The sequence below is a fragment of the Spinacia oleracea genome, chromosome 6, assembly GCF_020520425.1.
Source record: "Spinacia oleracea cultivar Varoflay chromosome 6, BTI_SOV_V1, whole genome shotgun sequence".
Taxonomy (NCBI): Eukaryota; Viridiplantae; Streptophyta; class Magnoliopsida; order Caryophyllales; family Amaranthaceae; genus Spinacia; species Spinacia oleracea.
This window is the reverse complement of record NC_079492.1, coordinates 28,930,877-28,957,924: the sequence shown is the minus strand read 5'-3', so window position 1 is coordinate 28,957,924 and position 27,048 is coordinate 28,930,877. Positions and strand designations below refer to the sequence as shown.

Genomic DNA, 27,048 nt, shown 5'->3' with positions numbered 1-27,048 from the left:
ACTTTATTTATATCTTAAGCTGAATTGATTATTATCACTTTATTCCCAATTATATTCTTAATGTGGAATTTTAACTTAGGGAGCTGTATTTTATAACTACAGGAGGTAGTTATCAAACTAGAGTAGAACACACCAGGGAAATGTAATGCTCCAGCACGGAGAGAGTTTGCTTCTTTTTTGCTTTGAATTGATGTGGAAAAGTTGGTGATTAAACTAAGATGGACAACAACGATATTCTTAAAATAATGTTAATGCTTTCTGCATAATTTATGGGTGTTCTTTGGTCAAATTCGAAGTGTTGCAAAATAATTCTATTTTTGGGAGATGGTTCTTTTGGTTGTGTACAAACACGTAAAAGCTCAATTAATCTAGGGGCAGAGCGAAGTTGATTGCTATTCATCCTTTAATTTGATGTCCTTTTTCCCAGTTACTACTCCCAAACCCCAATAAGAATTCAAAGACTTTCCATTTTTGCTATCCGAGTCAAGTTTCCCACATATCCTCGCAGAATTTCCGAGTCAAGACTTTCCTCAATAGCTCTCCGAGTCAAGACTCGAAAGACTTTCCTCAATTCTCACAGAGTATTTGTTGTTTACCATCTTGGTTCTCCAACTAATGATCACTAATATATGACATATTTCGCGCAGACATGAACCTTTTCCTTCCGGTAAAGGAAACATTGATGCATTAGCCTTTATGGACGTCTTTTGCGTGGACGTACCATTTTTACATCAAACGTGTTGCCGGAAGTAGCAGCGTATACATGCATGCGTATTCACAGCACTATTCATTCTTTTTTACGCCATTGGTATTGCATTCTATTACATGTCTTTGCCTTGGAACTCACTTGTGATCTCATGTGCTTTTATATTATGCTTCTAAAGTATCATTAATTTCTGTTAGATACATGGTCAACAAAATATTATGGTTACTTCCTTTGTGTAGTTGTGTCCTTTTTTTGCTTAACATATCATTTTTCCTTGTTACCTATTATAATAATGGCAAGTCTGAGTAGGTGAAAACCAGCCACATATTTGTATTCTGTTCACTCCTCAAATGGCACAAACACTGCCCAAAAAAAAGGATAAGTTGGCTATTTAATTGGTCTTCTATGTATATTTTCATGTACTTCAGATTTTGAAAATATATACTACAGTTTTCCTATCTTTTAAGACACCGTGGCTTCATATTATGCTTCTAAAGTATGGATAGTGACTGTGAAATACGTCAGGTAATGCAAGTATTATGTTTGTTGCCTTTGTTTAAATCATATGCTCATTTTTTTGCTAATCATGTAATTTGTACTTTGATCTCTTATTAGTTATTATAAATCAATGCTAAGCATTAGTCATGGTCCTTATTCTGTTCACTTCTTAAATGCACAAAACCTGCCTTTAAAAAAGGATCAGTTATCTGTTTGATTGGCCGTCTATGCAAACTTTTATGAACTTATTCTGAATTTCTATGATACAGTCCATAAAAGAGTTAGAATAATACTAAATGTGTACTTACACAGCCTTATGAAGTATGGTGCACACACTGCTGGGTAGAGTCATGGGTATGACCTCATAAAGTTTTTACTGTTTTAACAACAATATTTCCAGGACAGTTCCTGTTTGGGACTGTTTCAGTCCTTTCTTTGCCAAAACCCACTGGTTAACCACCCATTTTTTACCTACAAACCCATGCTTTACCTTCCCCTATATATATATATATATATATATATATATATATATATATATATATATATATATATATATATATATATATATATATATATATATATATATATATATATATATGCTAATGGATTTCAGTTTACCTAAAGGATACAAGCTTCCCTTAACCAACAACTCTTTCATCCTTCTGTCAGGTATATCAGAAATCTTCCTTAATGTTCTTCCATTTCTTAGCCTTCATTGTTCTTTCCTTGCTTGCTTATGATTTTTAATAGTTGATTGATGCCATGCTACATGTATTTATTTCTTACCTTTAACATCAAATCAAGATCTTATAAATGCTTTGCTTAAAAGTTGGACTTATCTTCATAAATGCTTGTAGTCGCTTTGGTATACAATTTATTGTTTTAGCACTTACATGGCTGCATGTTTTTTTTTCAAAATTTGAGTGTTTCACATGGTTGGTAACAATAAATAGGATACTGATTACATGTTTCTTTCCCAATAAGGCAAGTTTTTTTTTCCTATTGTTAGTTCCTCAAGTATACTTCTTGTTGTTAACCAGTAATACCTGATTTTACCCTACCTTAACCAGCAGCCCTTAGAGGCTTTGTATGTCTTCCTGTTAGGGCTCAGCTCTCCATGACTGCATGTTTTTTCCCCAGAATTAGAGTCAATATCTGTTAATACTTTAATGCCTTGCATGTTTCACTCTCATAACATGTTTACCACTTATAAATGCAAAAACAACAACATAGCATGTTACACTAAAACATGCTTATAAATACATACTTTCTACACACTATCACCTGCTTCTTTACTCATCGTATGGTGAGATTTAATAGCTTCATGTTAAACAATTTGCACGTTAGTGTCATATGGTGAGATTTGCATGTTAGTGTATCATAAGGTGTTTTTCCTGTTCCGGTTAAACACTCACCTTTGCAGTTTATCCTTAAATGCATGTGTGGTCTACTTAAAGCCAAAAAAAACCAGCCATGTTCATACGCTTATTGTAATGAGTTCATATTGAAGTTTCTGGTTGTTGTGATCCACTTAAGTTGCTAATTAAGCTTTGAATCTTTTGTTAATTGATTAAATGAAGTTTTTTAATCTTAAGCTCCCATTGTCTGTTTAGAAATATTTCACAACACTCGATATTGCTATACAATTTGGCTGCTGATTTGATATTGCAGATCACTATCTTAAATGACCATGCTAATTTCCCCATGTTTTCCTTTTGTGCGGTATGGTATACCATACTAATTTCCCCATGTGTTCCTTTTTGTGCGGTATGGTGTACAGATTTGCAATATGAAACATGAACGTGTCTTCTTAGATGAGATGAACCCTATCAGTAAGTCATACAAAGTGAAAGTCAAGGTCATTGAGAAGGGGAGGTCTAAGCTATCTCCTAAGAAGGGGATCCTATATCAGCATTTGGTTTTGCAAGATGATAAGGTATCAATCTGGCTTCCTTTCAAATTACTCTATCCCTACTTACGTATGCGTGCTTTACCAACTTGTCCATCTACAACCACTTTCTTGTTAGCTATCGGTTTTCCAGTATATCAAGGTTCTGTACTATCTATTCCTTTGTACAATTGTTAGTTAGAATATACTATTGAAACCTGATGTGTTGTACCTCGTGCATGGACTCGTCCAGTGATATTATAATTAGCTATCTGTGTCCATTTGAATCTTGAGGGTTTTATTTGATTTTTGTACCATTTGTTGTTTGGATCAGAAGTTCTGAACAGTCTTGCTTTGATCTCATCCTTAATGAGTCACAGACTCATTTTGCATCGTACCAAAACTTCGGGTCATGATCAGGCATATGCATGCAAAATATACATATTGATCAAACACGTGCTCTCATAATCTCATTAGAGTATACCTTAACCTTTTTGTTCTTAGATTTTCCAAATTGCCTCAGCAATATATTAAGTGCAAAATGAAAATGCTCGTTAGCTATTACTCCTAGCCTTACCTGCCATTTTGTGGGCCTTATCTTACTTAGCATAACTTATACATTTACCCTGCTACCTGTTTGAAACTAATCAACCAAATACCCTGCTATTTAACAGAAAAACAAGATGCGGGGTGAGCTCTTTGGAGATCAGATAGAGGCATACAAGGACGCATTTGTGCACAAAGGAGAATATGAAATAGCTGATGCTCCCATCAGGCATGCAGACCCACAATGGAAGAAAACCGAAGAAGAGCTTGACTTCCAGATGACCTTTGGACGGCAGACAGTCATCCAACGTGTGAACGTTGAAGCAGGCCCTATCCTGCCCGACTACCAGTCCATTGCTTCTATCCCAAGAGCTGGGGATCCCGATGATAGATATGGTAATAAACAAGTTTGTCATTGCATGCATTGCTCATTTAATTATCTTTGATGTTCCATACACGTTTTGGTTATTATGGAATATATGCAACGTATATGTATTAGGTTTGCCCGAAATTCATAGTTCCAAATTTTAGAGATGCATAGCACTTAGATACTATTCAACAGTTATGCACGTGCAGTATAGTATTTCTTCCTTGTAGTCTGTTATTCCTTTAAAAAATGCGTCGGAACTGTCTCATTACAGCCTTATAACACCATCCTGCCCCACTGCATTCAGATATTGTTGGAGTGGTTCTTTATGTTGAGGAATAACCAAGGGTTATTACCACTGCCCAGGACCGCCAAGTCTTGGTTCGAGAAATTGTCATTGCTGATCATAGGTATCTTTGCCAGCCACCATCATTTATCTTAGTGTCACCTTTCACTCATACAAACACACTGATGTATCTACCACTTCTATTTGTCAGCTCTGAACAGCCATTAATCATCTCCGTCTTGAATGATCTTGCTGAAGCTGATTGTGACCCGCTCTCCTGCTGGGGTGAGAAGTTTGTTGTGGTTGGCTTCACTTCCTTGAGGGCCACATCCCACAAAGGTATTACTTATTAGAAGCACCCTACTGAAATCTATTTGTTAGTCTTCGCCACTCATATCTGTCTTTTATGGCGTAGCTTTATCCCTCTCATCAAGCATGTCCACTGTGTTCGTTCATGATCCTGAAGGGCACAGAGAAGATGCACTGAAAGAATGGTCATACCCTTTTCCCACTTGCTTTAACTTCACATGTACCACTTCCTCAACTGATTATTTTTCACCTTCTTACTTTCAGGGCACTCCGCCATCAGGTTGTCCTTGCTGATAGACAGTCACGGGTCCTTGTTTTTAGGAACCCCTCCAATGAAAAGGTGATCATAACCCTAGATGAACTGAGGAACAAAAAGGCAAGTCCCCATACCGTTCTTTAATTTGGTGTGCCTGCTAACTTTTAGCCGTTACAAGAGTATTCCTTAATTGTAATGTAGGGACTGATTACCTTTAAATTACCTTTACCTGATAAATATTTATCAAATATTTTGTATTATTCATCAAATATTTATTCCTTAATTGTAACAGAACACCAACACTCTCCAAGAGGAGCGCCCTTGGTTAAAAGTGTGTATCCCTGATGCAAGAATTGAGAAAGTGCATGCTTATCTTGGCTGCCCTAACTGTGGTAAGACAACCACTGTGCCAGTTGGTGAAGATTTTAAGTGTCTGACCTGCTCCAGGAACGGCGTTATATCCACTCCTAGGTTTGTCTAGAGAAATGTCGCTTACATTCATTTACGTTCTGCCCTCACAACCTTCACTAAATTTGTCATTTATAAATCACTTGAATTTATTTACGTTATAACCATCCTCAATGCAGAATCACTTTCAACTGTGAAGTCTCAGATGACACGGGCACATATGCCTTCACACCCTTCACCGAGGATTCTGAAAGACTTTTCAGAATGACTGTTGCTGATATCTTCAGGATGAAACACGATGTAAGTGTATTTATTTAATCCATAATGATGCCTGGTAACCGGCAAGCAAACCCTTTTACCATGTCATACTTAATAATGCACCCCCAAATAGCATAGCACATATATGTAACTGATATGTCAACTACACCATGCAAAACAACCTAATTCTGTTATACACTTTTTCCAGTTTATTATTAACTTCACAGATCAGTTGCTTGTGTTCAGTCCACACATGAATATTACCTATCCGTAACCAATGAATCAAAATGTATTTATCTCTAAACTGAACATATCCAACTCACACGTAAAAGCACACCTGGTCATACCCATCTCACACATAAAAGGGCAACTAATACACCACACAAGCATGTCCATGCAATTATATACTTCAACCTAACATTTCTAAGTGTATACCGTAAGTTTTTTACTTGTACCCTTTCAATCCAGTCAAAACAAAACTGCATTTACTATGCATGCGAAAACAAAACTGCATTTATGCTCGTAGCTGAAGGAAATATGTCCTTCACCCAAGGTGCATTAAGTCTAATACCAAGGTTCAGATTAATTGCGAATAATTAATTCAGTTAGATCAAGTGATCGGAACAGCTAGCTGGAGCAATGCTTCCGATCAGTGAGTTCTAATGGATATTGAACTCACAACTTACTCTTGACTGAACCTACAAGGTCACACCAATGACACGTAACAGATCACCGGATTAAATGAATCGGAAATTCATTTAATAGCTTTTCGGGAATTAGTTGGAAACGTATTATACGATACGACCTTTGTCGGAATCGTATATCGTATCGCGAATATTCGTAAGCTGGGCGACACGAATAAATCGTATAGTACGACGGTGATTCGTCGTATACGAAACGATAAATAATAATATCGGAAATATATTAAATCGCGATACGAAGGGCATCGGAGTTTCCGGCCCGTCGAGCCAAGCACGTAAGCGTGCAAGGCCCAACGAGCCAGCAAGCTCGCGAGCAAGCAAGGCAAGCCCATTGGGCGCGAGCACGCAACAGCAAGCAATAGCGCAACAGCAGCAACGAGCGAGCAAGGCCCACGGCCCAGCTGCTCGGCGCGCGCGCTGTGGGCTTCGACCTGCAGTGTGTCGCTGGGCACGCGGGCATGTGTCCGTTGCTTGGCTCGCACGGCTTGCTAGCCGGCCTTGCTTCTTGCTTGGTCGGTTAATAAGGTTAATGATATAACCATACAACCTAGTTTCCAACAAACAACACAATTCATACACTCAAACCCTAGAGACACAGAGAACCCTAATTCTCTCTGTGCCTCCAAAGTGAGTTCTTCCCAAAAGCAAAGTATCTTGATCAATTGTCTAAGCTACGGTTATCAAGACGGATCTGACGTGTCGGTGAACCAAGTAGAGGAACGACAAGTGGAGTTCTTTGTTCGTGTTCGTTGACGGATTAACGTGGAAAACACGCTTCGAATGTAAGTTTGCTTAATCTGTGCTTTATACATGTTTCCTGGCTTTGGGGATTGTTCCGCACATGTTATTATGTTTAACTGTATTCCCCTACAGTGGTATCATGAGCCTTATGTATTCAAAGCATGAATTAGCATGATTATTATTGTTTTTGCATTGTCGAAAATTTTGGAATTTTTGGTGATTTTTCGGAATTTTTTCGAATTATGGGATTAATTGCGAAATTGGCAGTTCCGAAATCAAAAATATTCGCTTTTTCAATTTTTAAAACCCTAAGCTGATGGAAAACGATTTTCTAAGATCAACTCATCAGAATAGAATTGCGAAAACAGGCCTCGAAGTATCGTTTTTTGGGCGTTTTTGTTAATTTTTCATTAAAAATTAAAAGTGTCGGACTGTAATTCAATTAAAAGGTCGACCTAAAATACTTTTGACATTTTGACACAATGTTGCTGGGTACATGCTTGATCTATGGTAAAATTTTCAGATTTTTCCGATAAGTATAAACCCTAATTTTGCCTTTCCCCAATTCATAAAATTTACAACCCTAATTGAATTTTAATTAATTTTGGTTTAATAATTCGGTTAATTGGGGAAGGGGGTATAATTTCATGGGTCATTGGTTAATTTTAAAAATTATTGGATTAAAATTTTGAATGGTTTCGTTAATTTTAATCGCACTAAAACCAAATTATTAATAATCTGAAATTTAATTGTTTATGAACGATATAAAGTTTCGGATTTTATTAATTAAAAGTTCAAACTTTAAATTTGATTCGATCGTTCTTGAAAGTTTGAATATTGTTAGCCCTTGATTTATTAATTTTACGAAATTGGATTGTCGTTAAAGTTTATTAAATCGTTAAAAATTGTTGTTTTTCGAAAATTAAATCGTAACTTTTTTTGAAAAATAAAATTAATGCAAGTTCGTGAATTAAATTTTAATTTTAATTAAGTTGGTCCGTATTACGAACCAAAAACACGAACATGAGCATGGTGGAAGTATGGCTCGTCGAGCCATACGAGGCCATTGTGCTCGCCGAGCCATGCGACACGGGCAGCAGCAGCAAGGCTGCGTGCCTCGTGCGCGCTAGGCAAGGAAGGGGCAGGCGAGTACGCTTGCGGGGCTGCGACGAAGCAAGGGCAAGCCTTGCGACGTCCAGCAGCATGGCTGCGGGTACGCGGTGCGCATGCGGTGCGATGGGGCTGGGGCGCGCGGGCATTGCTCGTGTGCTCTTGGGCCTCACGCACGATGGGGCTGGGGTGCGCGGGCAATGCTCGTGTGCTCTTGGGCTTCACGCAAGGCGGGGCTGGGCGCAAGCCTAGCCTGATTAGGCAATTGAACTTTTTTTTAAATCGTTTAATTCGTTGGGCTTCGTATATTTGCATTAATTTGGGCTAACGGGATATTTAATTTAATATTTTATTTTCTTGGGCCGGGCCGCGAGTTTTAATTTAATATTTCATAATTAATTATCCGGAATAATTATTGGTTTGAGTGGGAGCCACTAAATGAAATTAAAATGAAATAATTATTTTAATTATTTCGTAGGTCGCATTATTTTAATTAAATTCAATTTTAATTAGAATAAAGTCTAAGGATTAATAATTTGGAAATTGATTAATCTTTTAGGACGCGTTTATGTGAACGTAAATTTTAATTAATTCACGTAAATACTTGCATATTAACATGGGCCATTCGTTTTAGCATACGAATGGATGGATGCGTAGAATATATATTTTATGCAATGCAGGTACTCCAAGTGACTAGTATGGCCAATTTAGGATAGTTAAATACGGTCTGCGCACCGTTCTATCTTTGAATGTAAAGTTTTAAATATGGTCTGCGTACCATGGAAATTTTGATGTAATTTATTATTTTCAAGTATTTCTAAGTTTAGAACTTTAAGTTAGCATTTGAACGAAGATTCAGGACGATGCCAAGCTAACAAGGAGGTGATGAAGATTGGATGCTTCAAGACAAGAAGTTTTGGGCCATAATAGATCACCAATTATTTATGCAATCTAATATATATATTATGCGTGAATGTATGAATGTATGTATGCTTTGCATGAACAGGTTGTTTCCTATGAATCGATTAGTTTTAAGTTCACCAACTAATCGAACCAACATAGAAACAACTAGGTCCAAGTTATATTGAGTTTTAAAAATATCCTTCCAAATCAACACTTACAAAAATCTAGGGATCTAAGATAGTAGGTTTACGCAAAAGGGAGGTGCTATTTTAGTTGACTTAGGTGGTAAGGCGTCCTAAAGGAGCATGTTGATTGTGGTTACAACTTAAACAACAATGGCATTAAGTTGTGGCAATGGGATAAATTATGACATTAATTTATTAACCAAGAGTAATTTGGAGATTACTAGCAATAGGTTTTGCTTACCTAAAATCTTAAACTACTTAAGACATGCTAAAGCTGCTTAAGGATTTAGGACTTTTGGGGTCTTGGAATCGTTTCATTCATTTTGGACCATGTTTTTACTTTTGCATGAATGAAATGTTTTAATAGCTTTAATGATTGCATGTTTTTGCTTTTATTTCAAAGTTATTAAATTATATGAATGGTTATTTATTGCAAATTCTTTTCGATTGTAGTAATCAAAATGGTCGCAAACATAACAACAATCATATCATCTGAAATTCTGGATGTCGAGTTAGACTTGACTAATTTTCTTGAATGGAAAGAGAAACTTGTCGAAGTTTTGAAAGTTAATGGCATACACTATGTCATTGAAAAACCTTTTCCTAGCTATGATGCGCGAGGCATGACTCCTGAAAGGTACAGAAGTTGGGCACTTCACAAGTACCTTGTCCCGGAGTTCATCCTTAAGTCTATCCCTGAGAGTTGGAGAGGGAGGTTCATTACTTTTGAACCTCAAGCTCTCCTAAGTAGCCTCGAGGATAAGTGTGCGGGTTTTCGACCCTTGTGCCAAATTGGTGGCAATGGGGTCGACGAATTGGCTAATTCGATGGGCGATCTCAAGCTCGTAACCCCACGCAAGTCGTGCCTAGAAATCGAACTTCTAGAGGCACAAAGGCGCATTTACTCTGTCAAGATGGAAAAGAACACATCAATTCGGTCTCATGTGGATATGATGTCTGGATTATTTTTCACAATTGAGAGACTTGGTGGTTCCATCAAAGAGTCGGTAGCTATTGCACTAGTGTTGAATTCTCTTCATAAGGATTATGAGGGTTTTAAGATGCACTATCTCTTTCATCAGAAAGAGAGCACATTCTGTGAACTTGTGGAATTGCTCGTGAAATTCGAGAGATTCCTTAAGTTCAATCAAGACCCTTTGAATGTGAGATGCACTAAATTCAAGAAAGTAGGCAAGGGGAAGAAAAGCAAGGCTGCATCTTCGTCCACTCCTGGAGGGCATCTGGCGCCTTCTAAGCGCAAAATGAAGAGGAATGCTTCTCCTTCCACATCGCAATGCTTCAATTGTAATGAAATTGGTCATTACAAGCGAGATTGCCCCAAACTAAAGGAAGAGAAGAAGGACGAAAACGTAGCTTCTCCTTCAAGTATGTATGTTATACATTGTAATCTTGCTAATTCTACTTCTTGGGTATTAGATACTGGTTGTGGCTCACACTTATGTTCCAATTCACATGGACTAAGGAGAAGTAGAAAGCTTGATAGAGGCGAGATGGATCTACGCGTGGGAAATGGAGCACTGATTGCTGCATTAGCCGTAGGATCTTATTTTATTTCTTTGCCTAGTGGGTTTGTTTTGGAACTAGAAAACTGTTGCTATGTTCCTAGTATCACCAGAAATATCATTTCCGTTTCAAGTTTGGATTCTAAAGGTTTTAGTTTTCAATTTAAAGACAACAGTTGTTCTTTTTCTTTGAATAGAATGTTTTATGGTTCAGCACAACAAGAAAACGGTCTTTATGTGCTAGATACAAGCAAACACATTTATAACATAAATACCAAAAAGGCTAAAACTGGTGATTCGGATCTCATATTTCTGTGGCATTGTCGATTAGGCCATATAAACATAAAGCGCATGGAATTACTTCAACGCAAAGGAATTCTAGAATCATTCGACTTAGAGAAGATTGATCAATGCGAATCTTGTTTACTTGGCAAAATGACAAAGCCACCTTTCTCAAAGGTGGGATAAAGAGCAAGCGAACTTCTAGGGCTAATACATACGGACGTATGTGGGCCTATGAGTACGAAAGCTAGAGGTGAGTTCAGCTATTTCATAACGTTTACGGACGACTTCAGTAGATATGGCTATATTTACTTAATGAAGCACAAGTCTGAATCGTTTGACAAATTCCGAGAATTTCAAAATGAATTAGAGAATCAACATGGCAAGAAAATCAAAGCTCTAAGATCGGATCGAGAAGGTGAATATCTTAGCCACGAGTTTGATGACCATCTAAAAGAATGCGGTATTCTTTCTGAATTGACTGCTCCGGGGACACCTCAATGGAATGGAGTGTCGGAACGGAGAAATAGGACCTTACTCGATATGGTCAGGTCAATGATGGGTCAAGCCGAACTTCCTTTACAATTCAGGGGACATGCGTTGCAAACTGTAGTACTCACACTGAATCGTGCTCCGTCAAAAGCTGTTGAAAAGACTCCATACGAATAATGGACTGGGAAACTTCCAAAGTTGTCTTTTCTGAAGATTTGGGGTTGCAAAGCATATGTCAAGCGATTGATTTGGGACAAGCTACAACCTAAATCTGACAAATGTTTCTTCGTTGGGTATCCAAAAGAAACTATGGGGTATTACTTCTACAACAAGTCAGACAACAAGGTATTCGTTGCTCGTGACAGTGTCTTTTTGGAATGAAATCATATTTCCAAATTGACAAGTGGGAGAATAATAGACCTCGAAGAGATTCGAGACGAACAACGAACTCAGAACTCTTTAGAAGCAGTTCAAGTTGATGAACCTCCAAGGTCTTTAGAAGATCCAGTGGGAGTAGTTCCTCAAAACGTTGTTGCCCCTCGTAGGTCAAATAGAACTATTTTTCAGCCGGACAGATGGACAGGCGTCCTCTTGACTGAAAACTTAGACGTTCTCATATTGGATAGTGATGCACCTTTGACTTACAAGCAAGCTATGACGAGCCCAAGCTCCATTAAATGGTTAGAGGCCATGCAATCTGAAATAGACTCCATGTCTGAAAATCAAGTCTGGGATTTGGTTGATTTGCCGGATGGGTTCACACCTATCGGATGCAAATGGGTCTTCAAGTTGAAGAAAGACAAAGATGGAATTGTATACATATACAAGGCTAGATTGGTAGCAAAAGGTTACAGGCAAGTTCACGGCGTTGACTACGATGAAACCTTTTCTCCAGTCGCGATGCTTAAGTCTATTCAGATAATCCTTGTGATTGCCGCTTTTCATGACTATGAAATATGGAAAATGGATGTCAAAACTGCCTTCTTGAACGGTGTTCTTGAAGAGACTGTGTTCATGACACAGCCGGAGGGTTTTGTCGATCAAAAGAACCAAGGAAAGGTATGCAAGCTTAAGAAGTCCATCTACGGACTAAAGCAGGCATCAAGGAGTTGGAATAAACGATTTGATGAAGAAGTCAATAAGTTTGGCTTCATCAAGAATCAGGACGAATCTTGTGTATACAAGGTCAGTGGGAGTAAAATTGCATTCCTAGTCTTGTACGTTGACGACATACTGCTTATTGGAAACGACATTCCTATGTTGGAGTCTGTAAAGACTTGGCTCGGGAAGTGTTTCTCAATGAAGGACTTAGGAGAGGCACAGTACATATTGGGCATCAAGATCTATAGGGATAGATCTAAGAAGATGATTGGACTAAGCCAAAGCACTTACATTGACAAAGTGCTAGCTAAGTTCAATATGATGGAAGCCAAGAGAGGCCATCTACCCATGTCACATGGCGTATATCTAAGCAAGAATCAGTGTCCCAAAACATCTGATGTGCGTAGAAAGATGAGTGGAATTCCATACGCTTCGGCTATTGGATCCATCATGTATACTATGATTTGTACAAGGCCAGATATTTCGTTCGCACTCAGTGCAACGAGCAGGTACCAGTCAGAACCAGGTGAGGCGCATTGGACTGCTGCCAAGTGTTAGGTTATGATACATATGACATTTACATAGATCATGCGGAAACAACCATTAACCCAGGAAACATATTATTTACACATAATCATATAGCATAATTAGATGCATACTCTTTGTTGCGTGCCTTCCCTAGCTGCGCCCGAACCGAACAAGAACAAGTCTTTTAGGACTCCAAGTGTCGTCCCTCCGTAGAAAGTCCACAGCACGTCCGGATCCGCCTTAAGATTGACCAACTAGAATCGCCCTTAAGGTACTCAGAAAATTCGGCACTTTTGGGGCAAGATGGGTGTTTGAATTTTCTCTCAAAAAACTCACTTTTGAATACTTTGAAACTTGTATATAAATTATGACCCCTAGGCCTTTATTTATAGAGTTATGGAAAAGGAATCGTAATCCTAGTAGGATGCGAATTAATTGGAATTAGAATTCTACATGAATTCTACTTAATCAATTTATCCAATAGGAATAGACATTTAATCATACACTGACTCTTGCAGATTCAGGAATCTCGCATGAGCTCAAACTCACACACACACGGCAGCCACAAGGACTGCCCATGCGTGCGAGCTGTAGCCCACGCAGCAAGGCCCACGCATCCGTGGCCTTGGCGCGCGCTGGGCTTGTGCGTGCTTGCTGGGCGACGGCCTGGCTTCGTGCTGGGCCTTCGTCCGGCAGGTCTCGTCCGATGCTAATTCGTACGATACGCTTCCGATTAAATTTCCATTTCCGGAATCTATTTCCGATACGAACAATATTTAATATTTCCGATTCCGGAATTAATTTCCGTTTCGAACAAATATTTAATATTTCCGTTTCCGGAATTATTTTCCGATTCCGGTAATATTTCCGATTCTGACAATATTTCCGTTTCCGGCAATATTTCCGATTCTGGTAATATTTCCATTTCCAACAATATTTTCCGATACGTACCATGTTTCCGTTTCCGGCAACATCTACGACTTGGATAATATTCATATTTCCGATACGATCCATATTTCCGTTTCCGGCAATATCATCGTTTCCGGAGTATTCATTTCTTGCCTGTGACGATCTTAGCTCCCACTGAAACCAAGATCCGTCGGTTCCGAATATTCATAGATGGAGTATTTAATGCCATTAAATACTTGATCCGTTTACGTACTATTTGTGTGACCCTACGGGTTCAGTCAAGAGTAAGCTGTGGATTAATATCATTAATTCCACTTGAACTGAAGCGGCCTCTAGCTAGGCATTCAGCTCACTTGATCTCACTGAATTATTAACTTGTTAATTAATACTGAACCGCATTTATTAGACTTAACATAGAATGCATACTTGGACCAAGGGCATTATTTCCTTCAGTCTCCCACTTGTCCTTAGGGACAAGTGTGCATTTCCTAATTCCTTTGTCGCTCGATGCTTGCTCTTGAACATAAGGTAAGAGTTGTCATCCTTATTATGTCCAGAGGTGTTCCTCGGTTTCAGAGTTCAACTGATCAAATAAACAGATAATCATAGCCTATGATTCATCCGAGCACGGCCATGCATTTCACAGTTTCTAGCTCTCCGAGTGGCCTTGTACAACTTTTAAGCATCTCATCCCGATTTATGGGAGGACAATCCCAATCTTGCGATCTTGAGATTAGACTTCGTTTGATAGGTGATTACCTGAGCGTTGCCTTTATAGCCTCCTTTTACGGTGCGACGGTTGGTCAACGTCAAAGCAACCAGTTCTCAAACAAGTAATCTCAAATCACTCAGGTATTGAGGATTTAGTGTCTAATAATTTAATGAAATTTACTTATGACAGACTTTCATCTCTTACAGTAAAGTTTCATAGGTCTTGTCCGATACTAGTCTTCCCAAAGTAAGTATCTATGCAAATGATTATGACATTGCCATGTCCACATAGTTCAAGAAACAGAACTACTAGTCATCTTGCATTCTAATCGTCTAACGTTTTCTATGCGTCCAATTTTATAGAAAACTCCGACTAGGGACCATTTTCAACCTTTGACATTCAAGTTCACTTGATAGACATTTCTTAGTCACAGGACTGGTCCTGACAGTCTATCTTGAATATATCGTCAAGTTGAAGGGACTCATCATTTAATAAACCACAAATTAAATGGAAAAATGAATTCCTTTCATTTATTGTGAATGATTAACCAATAATGTTTTACAAAGATTTAAACTCTAAAACTTTAAAACATTAAACAGAGACATCAAAGCCATTCTCCAATATGCTTGATTCCCATAGCTGCAGTGTGCGAGTTGTGCTTCGCTTGCGGCAGAGGTTTAGTTAATGGATCTGATATGTTGTCATCAGTTCCAATTTTGCTTATCTCGACTTCTTTTCTTTCAACGAACTCTCGTAGAAGGTGAAATCTACGAAGTACATGCTTGACTCTCTGGTGGTGTCTAGGCTCTTTTGCCTGTGCAATAGCTCCGTTATTATCACAATACAGGGCTATTGGTCCTTTAATGGAGGGGACTACACCAAGTTCTCCTATGAACTTCCTTAGCCATATAGCTTCCTTTGCTGCTTCATGTGCAGCAATGTACTCCGCTTCAGTTGTAGAATCCGCAATGGTGCTTTGCTTAGCACTTTTCCAGCTTACTGCTCCTCCGTTGAGGCAGAAGACAAACCCAGACTGTGATCTGAAATCATCTTTGTCGGTTTGGAAACTTGCGTCCGTATAGCCTTTAACAATTAATTCATCATCTCCACCATAGACCAGGAAGTCATCTTTGTGCCTTTTCAGGTACTTCAGAATGTTCTTGGCAGCAGTCCAATGCGCCTCTCCTGGGTCTGACTGGTATCTGCTCGTAGCACTGAGTGCGTACGCAACATCCGGGCGTGTACATATCATAGCATACATTATTGAACCAATCAATGATGCATATGGAATCCCATTCATTCGTCTACGCTCATCAAGTGTTTTTGGGCACTGAGTCTTGCTTAGAGTCATTCCATGAGACATGGGTAGGTAGCCTCGCTTGGAGTCCGCCATCTTGAACCTATCAAGCACCTTATTGATATAAGTGCTTTGACTAAGTCCAATCATCTTTTTAGATCTATCTCTGTAAATCTTGATGCCCAATATGTACTGTGCTTCTCCTAGATCCTTCATCGAAAAACATTTCCCAAGCCAAATCTTGACAGAGTTCAACATAGGAATGTCATTTCCGATAAGCAATATGTCGTCGACATATAATACTAGGAAAGCAATTTTGCTCCCACTGACCTTCTTGTATACACAAGATTCGTCTGCGTTCTTGATGAAACCAAAGTCACTGACCGCTTCATCAAAACGTATATTCCAGCTCCTGGATGCCTGCTTCAATCCGTAGATTGATTTCTTTAGCTTGCATACCTTTTTAGCATTCTTTGGATCCTCAAAACCTTCAGGCTGTGTCATAAACACAGTTTCTGTTAAAACGCCGTTTAAGAAAGCAGTTTTGACATCCATCTGCCATATTTCGTAATCGTAATATGCAGCGATTGCTAACATTATTCGAATAGACTTTAGCATTGCAACTGGTGAAAAGGTTTCATCGTAATCCACACCGTGGACTTGCCTGTAACCTTTCGCAACCAATCTAGCTTTGAAAACTTCAAGTTTCCCATCCTTGTCCTTTTTCAGTTTGAAAACCCATTTGCTTCCAATGGCTTGGTAGCCATCCGGCAAATCGACCAAATCCCATACTTGGTTTTCAGACATGGAGTCTAATTCAGATTGCATGGCTTCTTGCCATTGCTTGGAGCTAGGGCTCGTCATAGCTTGCTTGTAAGTCGCAGGTTCATCACTTTCAAGTAATAGAACGTCATAGCTCTCGTTCGTCAAAATACCTAAGTACCTTTCCGGTTGAGATCTATATCTTTGCGATCTACGCGGGGTAACATTTCTAGATTGACCATGATTCTCACCAGATTCTTCTAAAGATCTCTGAGTTTCATCCTGAATGTCATCTTGAGCATTCTCTAGAGTTTGTGGTTCGACTCGAATTTCTTCGAGGTCTACTTTTCTCCCACTTGTCATTTTGGAAATGTGATCTTTCTCCAAAAAGACACCATCTCGAGCAACAAACACTTTGTTCTCAGATGTATTGTAGAAGTAATACCCCTTTGTTTCCTTTGGATAGCCCACAAGGATACATTTGTCAGATTTTGGATGAAGTTTGTCTGAAATTAATCGTTTGACGTATACTTCACATCCCCAAATCTTAAGAAAAGACACATTTGGAGGCTTTCCAAACCATAATTCGTATGGAGTCTTTTCGACAGCTTTAGACGGAGCTCTATTTATAGTGAGTGCAGCTGTATTTAGTGCATGTCCCCAAAATTCTAATGGAAGTTCGGCCTGACCCATCATTGACCTGACCATGTCTAGCAAGGTTCTGTTCCTCCGTTCTGACACACCGTTCCATTGTGGTGTTCCAGGAGGAGTCAATTCTGATAGAATTCCACATTCTTTCAGATGGTCATCAAATTCATAGCTCAGATATTCACCGCCTCTATCAGACCGCAGTGCCTTAATCTTCTTGCCTAATTGATTCTCTACTTCACTCTGAAATTCCTTGAATTTGTCAAAGGATTCAGACTTATGCTTCATTAGGTAGACATAACCATACCTACTGAAGTCATCAGTGAAAGTGATAAAGTAGCTGAAACCACCTCTAGCATTTGTACTCATTGGTCCACATACATCTGTATGGATTAAACCCAATAGTTCATTTGCTCTTTCTCCAACTTTAGAGAAAGGTTGCTTTGTCATTTTGCCAAGTAAACATGATTCGCATTTACCATAATCCTCTAAGTCAAATGGTTCTAGAATTCCTTCCCTTTGAAGTCTTTCTAAGCGTTTCAAGTTTATATGGCCTAATCGACAATGCCACAGATAGGTGAGATCTGAATCATCCTTTTTGGCCTTTTTGGTATTTATGTTATATACTTGTTTGTCGTGATCTAATAAATAAAGTCCATTGACTAATCTAGCAGATCCATAAAACATCTCTTTAAAATAAAACGAACAACTATTGTCTTTTATTATAAAGGAAAATCCCTTAGCATCTAAGCAAGAAACTGAAATGATGTTTTTAGTAAGACTTGGAACATGGAAACATTCTTCCAGTTCCAAAACTAGCCCGGAGGGCAACGACAAATAGTAAGTTCCTACGGCTAATGCAGCAATCCGTGCTCCATTTCCCACTCGTAGGTCGACTTCTCCCTTGCTTAACTTTCTACTTCTTCTTAGTCCCTGTGGATTGGAACATAAGTGTGAGCCACAACCTGTATCTAATACCCAAGAAGTTGAATTTGCAAGTATACAGTCTATAACGAAAATACCTGAAGATGGAACGACTGTTCCGTTCTTCTGATCTTCCTTTAGCTTCAAGCAATCTCTCTTCCAATGCCCCTTCTTCTTGCAGTAGAAGCATTCGGATTCAGAAGTGGGTTGACTGACCTTCCTCTTTGCAGATTTGGCGCCAGTTTGCTTAGTTGGGCTGGCCTTGTTGCCACCTTTCTTAGCATTCCTCTTCTTTCCAGATTTCTTGAACTTGCCCCCACGCACCATAAGCACATCCTGCTTATCACTTTTGAGCGTCTTTTCAGCGGTCTTCAGCATACCGTGAAGCTCAGTGAGCGTTTTGTCCAGACTATTCATACTGTAGTTCAGTTTAAACTGATCATACCCGTTATGAAGAGAATGGAGGATGGTGTCTACAACCATTTCCTGAGAGAATTGTTGATCCAGCCGACTCATATTCTCAATGAGTCCAATCATTTTGAGAACATGTGGACTTACGGGCTCGCCTTTCTTAAGCTTGGTCTCAAGAATTTGCCTATGAGTCTCGAATCTTTCGACTCGAGCCAGATCTTGGAACATGTTCTTCAACTCACTGATGATTGTGAAAGCATCTGAGTTGATGAACGTTTTCTGCAGATCCGCACTCATGGTGGCGAGCATTAGACATTTCACATCCTTGTTGGCATCAATCCAACGATTGAGGGCTGCCTGAGTGATCCCGTCGCCTGGAGCTTCGGGCATCGCCTCATCTAGGACATACTCCTTTTCTTCCTGCATAAGAACTATTTGCAAGTTCCTTTGCCAGTCAAGGAAGTTTTTCCCGTTCAACTTCTCCTTTTCGAGAATTGATCGAATGTTGAATGAATTGTTGTTTGCCATATTAAAACTACAATTGAAAAGAATAAACAAATAAATAACCATTCACAGTTTCTCTTAATAAACTTAAATTCTAGCATACATGCATAATTCAATGTTTATTAAGCATTTTATTCAAGTTATGTGTTCCGGCAGGTGTGAATAAAATGATTCCAAGATCCTAAAATCATTGAAGAACTAAGCACAGTTTGTCGACTTAATCCTAGAACATCTTAGGTAAGCAAAAGCCTTTTGCTAATAGTCTAGAAACTATTCTTGGTTGATAGGTACGTCTAAGAACTTATTAGGTAAACCTATCGAATTTGCCACGACATAAAAGGACTCCTTACTTATATCGTTGAGTTTCACCAAAACTAACATGTACTCACAATTATTTGTGTACCTTGCCCCTTTAGGACCAATAAGTAACACCTCGCTGAGCGAAAACTATTACTAGATTGATGTAAAGGATATCCAAGCAAGTGTATATTTTGGCATGGCACCTTTTAACTCAATTTTTAAGTTTGGAACTTAAGGCTCTTACTATGTTGGTTAGATTTTAAGTGAACTAAAATCCTTAATCATGCAACATAATCAAGCTTTTGATCTCATGCATTTTAAGACATATTTAAAGCAATAAATAACTTAAAACATGCATAAGATATTTGTGATCTAGTATGGCCCGACTTCATCTTGAAGCTTTGACTTCAAAGTCCGTCTTGAAAATCTCCGTGGGAGGCACCATTTTCTTCAAATAGGATAAGTTATAACTAATTACAACTATTTGATGGTACGCAGACCATATTTGAATTGAAAAACAACTTTGGTACTTTAGACCAATTACATTCAAATTAATGGTACGCAGACCATATTTTCTATCCTATTTGGGCCATACTAGTCACTTCATAACCTGCAAAACAGTACATATACAATATATACCATTCACCCATTCATTATCATGAATGGCCCACATAGCTGGTTAGTTAAACACATTATGCATCACGTAAACATTTGCAGCAATTAATCAAGGGCACCAATAATCTACCAATTATTCAGTCCTTATTAATTCTAATCGAGTTGTTTTAACCTTAAGGATTTGTAGACCTAATCAAGAGTTTATGACTAAAAAGTGCTCCCACTCAAACCAATAAATTCATATGCTTTACTAATTTTAAACATAAAATTGTATTTCTAGTCTAACCGGAAACATACAAATTTAATTAAAATTTAAAGCTCATATAAATCTATAATTGAATCCAAAATTTAATTTAATTTCATTCGCATTCAAATTAATTCATGATTTTAATTTTAGTAAAATAATTAGAATAAATTCCATTTATTATAATTATAATATTCAAAATTAAAATCCAAGAAATTAATTCAAATTATTAATTTTAAAATTAATTAAAATTACGTGAACTGAAATTTTCAATTAAACATTCAAAACGATCTAATCGAAACGCAAACACCCTACGCGTTGCACGCCCATGGGCCGTACGCACACAGCCATTGCTGGCCATGTGCGCGCAGCCCATGCGCTCGTCGCATAGCTGCTGCTGTCCTATCCGCAAGCCTCCGCACAGCGCCCACCGCACGCGAGCTATCGCTCGCAGCGCGCGCGCGTTACCGCGCTCGCTGGTGCGCGAGATCGCTCGCTGGTGCGCGCGAGCCATCGCTCGCTGGGGCGCTGCATCGCTCGCTGGTGCGCGCGAGCCATCGCTCGCTGGCGCGCGAGATCGCGCGCTGGTGCGCGCGAGCCATCGCTCGCTGGCGCGCGAGATCGCTCGCTGGTGCGCGCGAGTGATGCTGTGCGCAGCGCTCGTGGCACGCGAGCTTGCGCTCGCTGCGCACGAGGCTGCGCGCTGTTATGCGAGGCAGCGCGCGCTGTGGCGCAGCTCGCTTGCTGCCCACACGCGACTGCCTTGGCTCGCCCCTCGCCCATGCCCATCCGTTCATTGCTCGTGGCACACGACACAAGGCAGGGCTGCTGCCTTGTGCTCGTGCACTACGCCCTTGCTCATTGCATTCGTGCCGCACGGGCGACGAGCTCCCTTGCTCGTCGTCGCATGCCCGCATTATACAACACCCCTTAAGGGTAACACGAAGCGTCCATTGCTTCGTGCGTGCAAGTTATTTGAACGAATCGCATAAAAATTTAAAATTTATATTTAAAATTAATGACAAATTAATAAATAATATTAATTTCATAATTTTAGGGCGAAAAAATCGAAAATTTATTATCCAATTGATTTCCGATTGATATGGATTCAAGTCTAGGTCATAAAAATTTAAAATTTATCGTAAATTTACAATTTTTATGGTGGTTTTTAATCATAGGTTTCTAATTAAATTACAATTAATTATGAAAATCAAATTAATTCTAAATTATTCTAATTTTCAACAAATTAATCATAATTACAAATTAGATTGCATAATTAACAAGACTAGGCATTCAAACTTGTTAAACATATGCAGTAGGTCAATCAAAAATTCAAGATTTATCAACAGGAATCGCAAATATTTAATTTAACATCTTAAATTTACGAAATTTTGCATCCGAAAAACTAAAACCTTCGAAAAGTCATAGTTAGGCTTCGAATTTGAGAATTCTGGGTTCGGCAGAAAAATACTATTTTTGTCAAAATTTTAGAATGCCTTTTACATGCGGAATTGACACAAAAATCACTCAATTCGGATGAGTAATGAAGAAACTGCCGAAAAACTGCGTACATATAATTAAATAAACGCAATTTGCAATTAATTAACAATTACGAAAATTAATCACCCCTTTTAATTCTTGCAAATTTGTAATATTTAACCATGTTCATGCAATTTAGATTATGAAAATAATAAGGGGCTCGTGATACCACTGTTAGGTTATGATACATATGACATTTACATAGATCATGCGGAAACAACCATTAACCCAGGAAACATATTATTTACACATAATCATATAGCATAATTAGATGCATACTCTTTGTTGCGTGCCTTCCCTAGCTGCGCCCGAACCGAACAAGAACAAGTCTTTTAGGACTCCAAGTGTCGTCCCTCCGTAGAAAGTCCACAGCACGTCCGGATCCGCCTTAAGATTGACCAACTAGAATCGCCCTTAAGGTACTCAGAAAATTCGGCACTTTTGGGGCAAGATGGGTGTTTGAATTTTCTCTCAAAAAACTCACTTTTGAATACTTTGAAACTTGTATATAAATTATGACCCCTAGGCCTTTATTTATAGAGTTATGGAAAAGGAATCGTAATCCTAGTAGGATGCGAATTAATTGGAATTAGAATTCTACATGAATTCTACTTAATCAATTTATCCAATAGGAATAGACATTTAATCATACACTGACTCTTGCAGATTCAGGAATCTCGCATGAGCTCAAACTCACACACACACGGCAGCCACAAGGACTGCCCATGCGTGCGAGCTGTAGCCCACGCAGCAAGGCCCACGCATCCGTGGCCTTGGCGCGCGCTGGGCTTGTGCGTGCTTGCTGGGCGACGGCCTGGCTTCGTGCTGGGCCTTCGTCCGGCAGGTCTCGTCCGATGCTAATTCGTACGATACGCTTCCGATTAAATTTCCATTTCCGGAATCTATTTCCGATACGAACAATATTTAATATTTCCGATTCCGGAATTAATTTCCGTTTCGAACAAATATTTAATATTTCCGTTTCCGGAATTATTTTCCGATTCCGGTAATATTTCCGATTCTGACAATATTTCCGTTTCCGGCAATATTTCCGATTCTGGTAATATTTCCATTTCCAACAATATTTTCCGATACGTACCATGTTTCCGTTTCCGGCAACATCTACGACTTGGATAATATTCATATTTCCGATACGATCCATATTTCCGTTTCCGGCAATATCATCGTTTCCGGAGTATTCATTTCTTGCCTGTGACGATCTTAGCTCCCACTGAAACCAAGATCCGTCGGTTCCGAATATTCATAGATGGAGTATTTAATGCCATTAAATACTTGATCCGTTTACGTACTATTTGTGTGACCCTACGGGTTCAGTCAAGAGTAAGCTGTGGATTAATATCATTAATTCCACTTGAACTGAAGCGGCCTCTAGCTAGGCATTCAGCTCACTTGATCTCACTGAATTATTAACTTGTTAATTAATACTGAACCGCATTTATTAGACTTAACATAGAATGCATACTTGGACCAAGGGCATTATTTCCTTCACCAAGAACATCCTAAAGTACCTGAAAAGGACTAAGGATCAGTTTCTGGTTTATGGTGGTACAGATGAGTTGATTGTTAAGGGCTATACGGACGCAAGCTTTCAAACCGACAGAGATGATTTCAGATCACAGTCTGGGTTTGTGTTCTGCCTCAACGGCGGAGCAGTAAGCTGGAAAAGTGCTAAGCAAAGCACTATTGCGGATTCTACAACTGAAGCCGAGTACATTGCTGCCTCAGAAGAAGCAAAGGAAGCTGTTTGGATTCGGAAGTTCATCGAAGAACTTGGTGTTGTCCCCTCCATTAAAGGACCAGTGGCTTTGTATTCCGACAATAGTGGAACCATTGCCCAGGCAAAGGAGCCTAGGAGCCACCAGAAGTCCAAGCCCGTACTGCGGCGATTTCATATACTTCGATAGATCGTTGAAAGAAAGGAAATCGAGATTTGCAAGGTTGGAACTGACGACAACGTCGCGGATCCATTGACTAAACTGTTGCCACAAGTGAAACACAACGCACATGTAGCAACTATGGGAATCAAGCATGTTGGAGAATGGCTTTGATTTTCTAAGTATTGTTTTAGAACATCTGTTAGATCCATGTTTAAAACAATTGGTTTAACCATTTCATATTTATGAAATTTATTTATTTCATATTCATTTAATTGTGGTTTAGAATTAAATGATAAGTCCATGTGATTCAAATCATTCAAATGGGATGTCAAGATGGATTCTTTGGCAAAGAAACACCCATAAGTGAACTTGAATATTGAAGTCACAAAGGATCCCTAATCCAGGGCATTGAAAGGTGGACGACCAATGACTAATGAAGATTAGATTGCAAGTAGATTACTTAGTTCTGTTTCTTGAACTAGAGTGGCTGGATGTCAGGATCTTTTGCATAGATACTTATTGGATATTGTATCGGATTGACCATGAGAACGCTTTAAGAGATTAAAGTCATGTCATAGGTAGTTCTCATTAATGGTGATTAGAAACCGTTCCTCAGAACATGAGCGATTATGTCTTCTTGTTTGAGAATTAGTTCGCTTTGATACTAGCTAAACGTCGCACCGTAAAAGGAGGCTATAAAAGCAGTTATTGGGCGTACTATGAATCAAAGTGAGTATTCATAGATTGCAAGAATGGATTGTCCTCCTATCTTTGATAGGATATGGTGTTGTTGTGTAACAAGGCCTCTCGGAGAGTTAGATACTGTAAAATGCATGGTCGTGCTCAGAATGGTTAGGCTTAACCTTCTGCAAAAGTTTGACAGTTGAACTCTGTAATCCGAGAAACACTTCTGGACCTAATAAGGATGGCTTGGATCTTACCTTATGTTCAGTAAGTAACACTAAGTGACAAAGGAATGTGGATGCACACTTGTCTGAATGACAAGTGGGAGATTGAAGGAAATATGTCCTTCACCCAAGGTGCATTAAGTCTAATACCAAGGTTCAGATTAATTGCGAACAATTAATTCAGTGAGATCAAGTGATCGGAACAGCTAGCTGGAGCAATGCTTCCGATCATTGAGTTTTAATGGATATTGAACTCACAAATTGCTCTTGACTGAACCTACAAGGTCACACCAATGACACATAACAAATCACCGGATTAAATGAATCGGAAATTCATTTAATAGCTTTTCGGGAATTAGTTGGAAACGTATTATACGATACGACCTTTCTCGGAATCGTATATCGTATCGCGAATATTCGTAAGCTGGGCGACACGAATAAATCGTATCGTACGACGGTGATTCGTCGTATACGAAACGATAAATAATATATCGGAAATATATTAAATCGCGAATACGAAGGGCATCGGAGTTGTCGGCCCGTCGAGCCAAGCACGTAAGCGTGCAGGGCCCAACGAGCCAGCAAGCTCGCGAGCAAGCAAGGCAAGCCCATTGGGCGCGAGCACGCAACAGCAAGCAATATCACAACAACAGCGACGAGTGAGCAAGGCCCACGGCCCAGCTGCTCGGCGCGCGCTCTGTGGGCTTCGGCCTGCAGTGTGTCGCTGGGCACGCGGGTGTGTGTCCGTTGCTTGGCTCGCACGGCTTGCTAGCCGGCCTTGCTTCTTGCTTGGTCGGTTAGTAAGGTTAATGATATAACCTTACAACCTAGTTTCCAACAAACAACACAATTCATACACTCAAACCCTAGAGACACAGAGAACCCTAATTCTCTCTGTGCCTCCAAAGTGAGTTCTTCCCAAAAGCAAAGTATCTTGATCAATTGTCTAAGCTGCGGTTATCAAGACGGATCTGACGTGTCGGTGAACCAAGTAAAGGAACGACAAGTGGAGTTCTTTGTTCGTGTTCGTTGACGGATTAACGTGGAAAACACGCTTCGAATGTAAGTTTGCTTAATCTGTGCTTTATACATGTTTCCTGGCTTTGGGGATTGTTCCGCACATGTTATTATGTTTAACTGTATTCCCCTATAATAGCTTTATTGTTGTGTTGCTTCTATATGTTCCTGTACATGTGTTCTTCACACTAAAATAGCTCACACCCCTCTTTTTCCAGGGTGATCTAAAGACCTTCATGGTTGCACGCAAATTGCTCCTCACTAAGCATTTTTTGATTCAAGTCGGGCCAACTACATCTCTGTCCACAAGCAATGTGCTGCAATGGTGCTTGAAGAAAGTATCAATTCAGGAAGATATCGTGGAGGATGTCCTCACAACTGATGCCAACAGAGCAGAGAATGCTACCTGGACAGATGTGGCCACTGAAGGAAATACAAGCGCACAGAATGCTATTTCTTTGAATGCTGGGCATGCTGATGCAGAAGATTACACCAATGCCGATCCTTTGGATGCGGATAATGCAGCTACTGAAGATGATGATGCTAATCACAGTTCAGAGGAATGACTGTACTTAGCCTCCCTTTTGTCAAACATGCTAATGGCAACTACCTATGTATAAAAAACACTTGCAAGCATGTTCTTAGTGGCTACGTTTAAGCCTATCTTGCCTCTAACAGACTGGTTCATGTAATGTTAAGTTAACTCTAGGTATTTTGGATGTGGTTTTTCTAAAGGAACATGTAAGAGTTTAGAAACTCATGTTCCTAGGAAATACCCGTAAGCCTTTTGCTCGGCAGATATGCCTTAGAACTATCAGTGGCACCAATATTATCAATATATGTATGTTTTATTATTATCCAGGTAGTCCAGCTCATCATTATGTATACAAGTTTTATCCTTAAAAGGATACCCATTGTCGGCAGAAGTTAGCCGTTTATTTCACAAGCCATTAAGGGTACCTCATGAGCATGCATACAGGTTTACCATCAGCTTGTTGTGTTTGAAGCTTGTTAGGAGTTCACTGTGTTTCTTACAGGTTTTCCTTCTGCTTAGCTATTGCATGGTCATACTGAATTATAAGCACGTATTATATGCAGATGGCCACTGCCGAAGTTGTTAGGAGGTTTATAGCACTGTTTTGCATGCAATCCATGTGAGAAGTAACTTCCCTGATTCTTCAGCTCTTCTGTTCTTTGTAAATTTATGCTCTACTTTGAATTGACATCTTCTGGTTGTTTTTATTGTGTTACGAGCACAGGGATTCTATCTTC

The 27,048-nt window shown here is 39.3% G+C and overlaps 1 protein-coding gene across 1 annotated transcript; it reads left to right on the top strand.

The window, feature by feature from the left end:
* The first annotated feature begins 1,204 nt into the window (after positions 1–1,204).
* Positions 1,205–26,342, top strand: LOC130463032 (replication protein A 70 kDa DNA-binding subunit B-like). Its single transcript, XM_056832048.1, has 10 exons — positions 1,205–1,231; positions 2,876–2,926; positions 2,985–3,140; positions 3,767–4,045; positions 4,372–4,630; positions 4,707–4,785; positions 4,865–4,976; positions 5,149–5,327; positions 5,444–5,564; positions 25,995–26,342. The coding sequence occupies exons 1-10, from the start codon at positions 1,205–1,207 to the stop codon at positions 26,340–26,342; spliced, it is 1,611 nt and encodes a 536-aa protein (XP_056688026.1).
* The last annotated feature ends 706 nt before the right edge of the window (positions 26,343–27,048 follow it).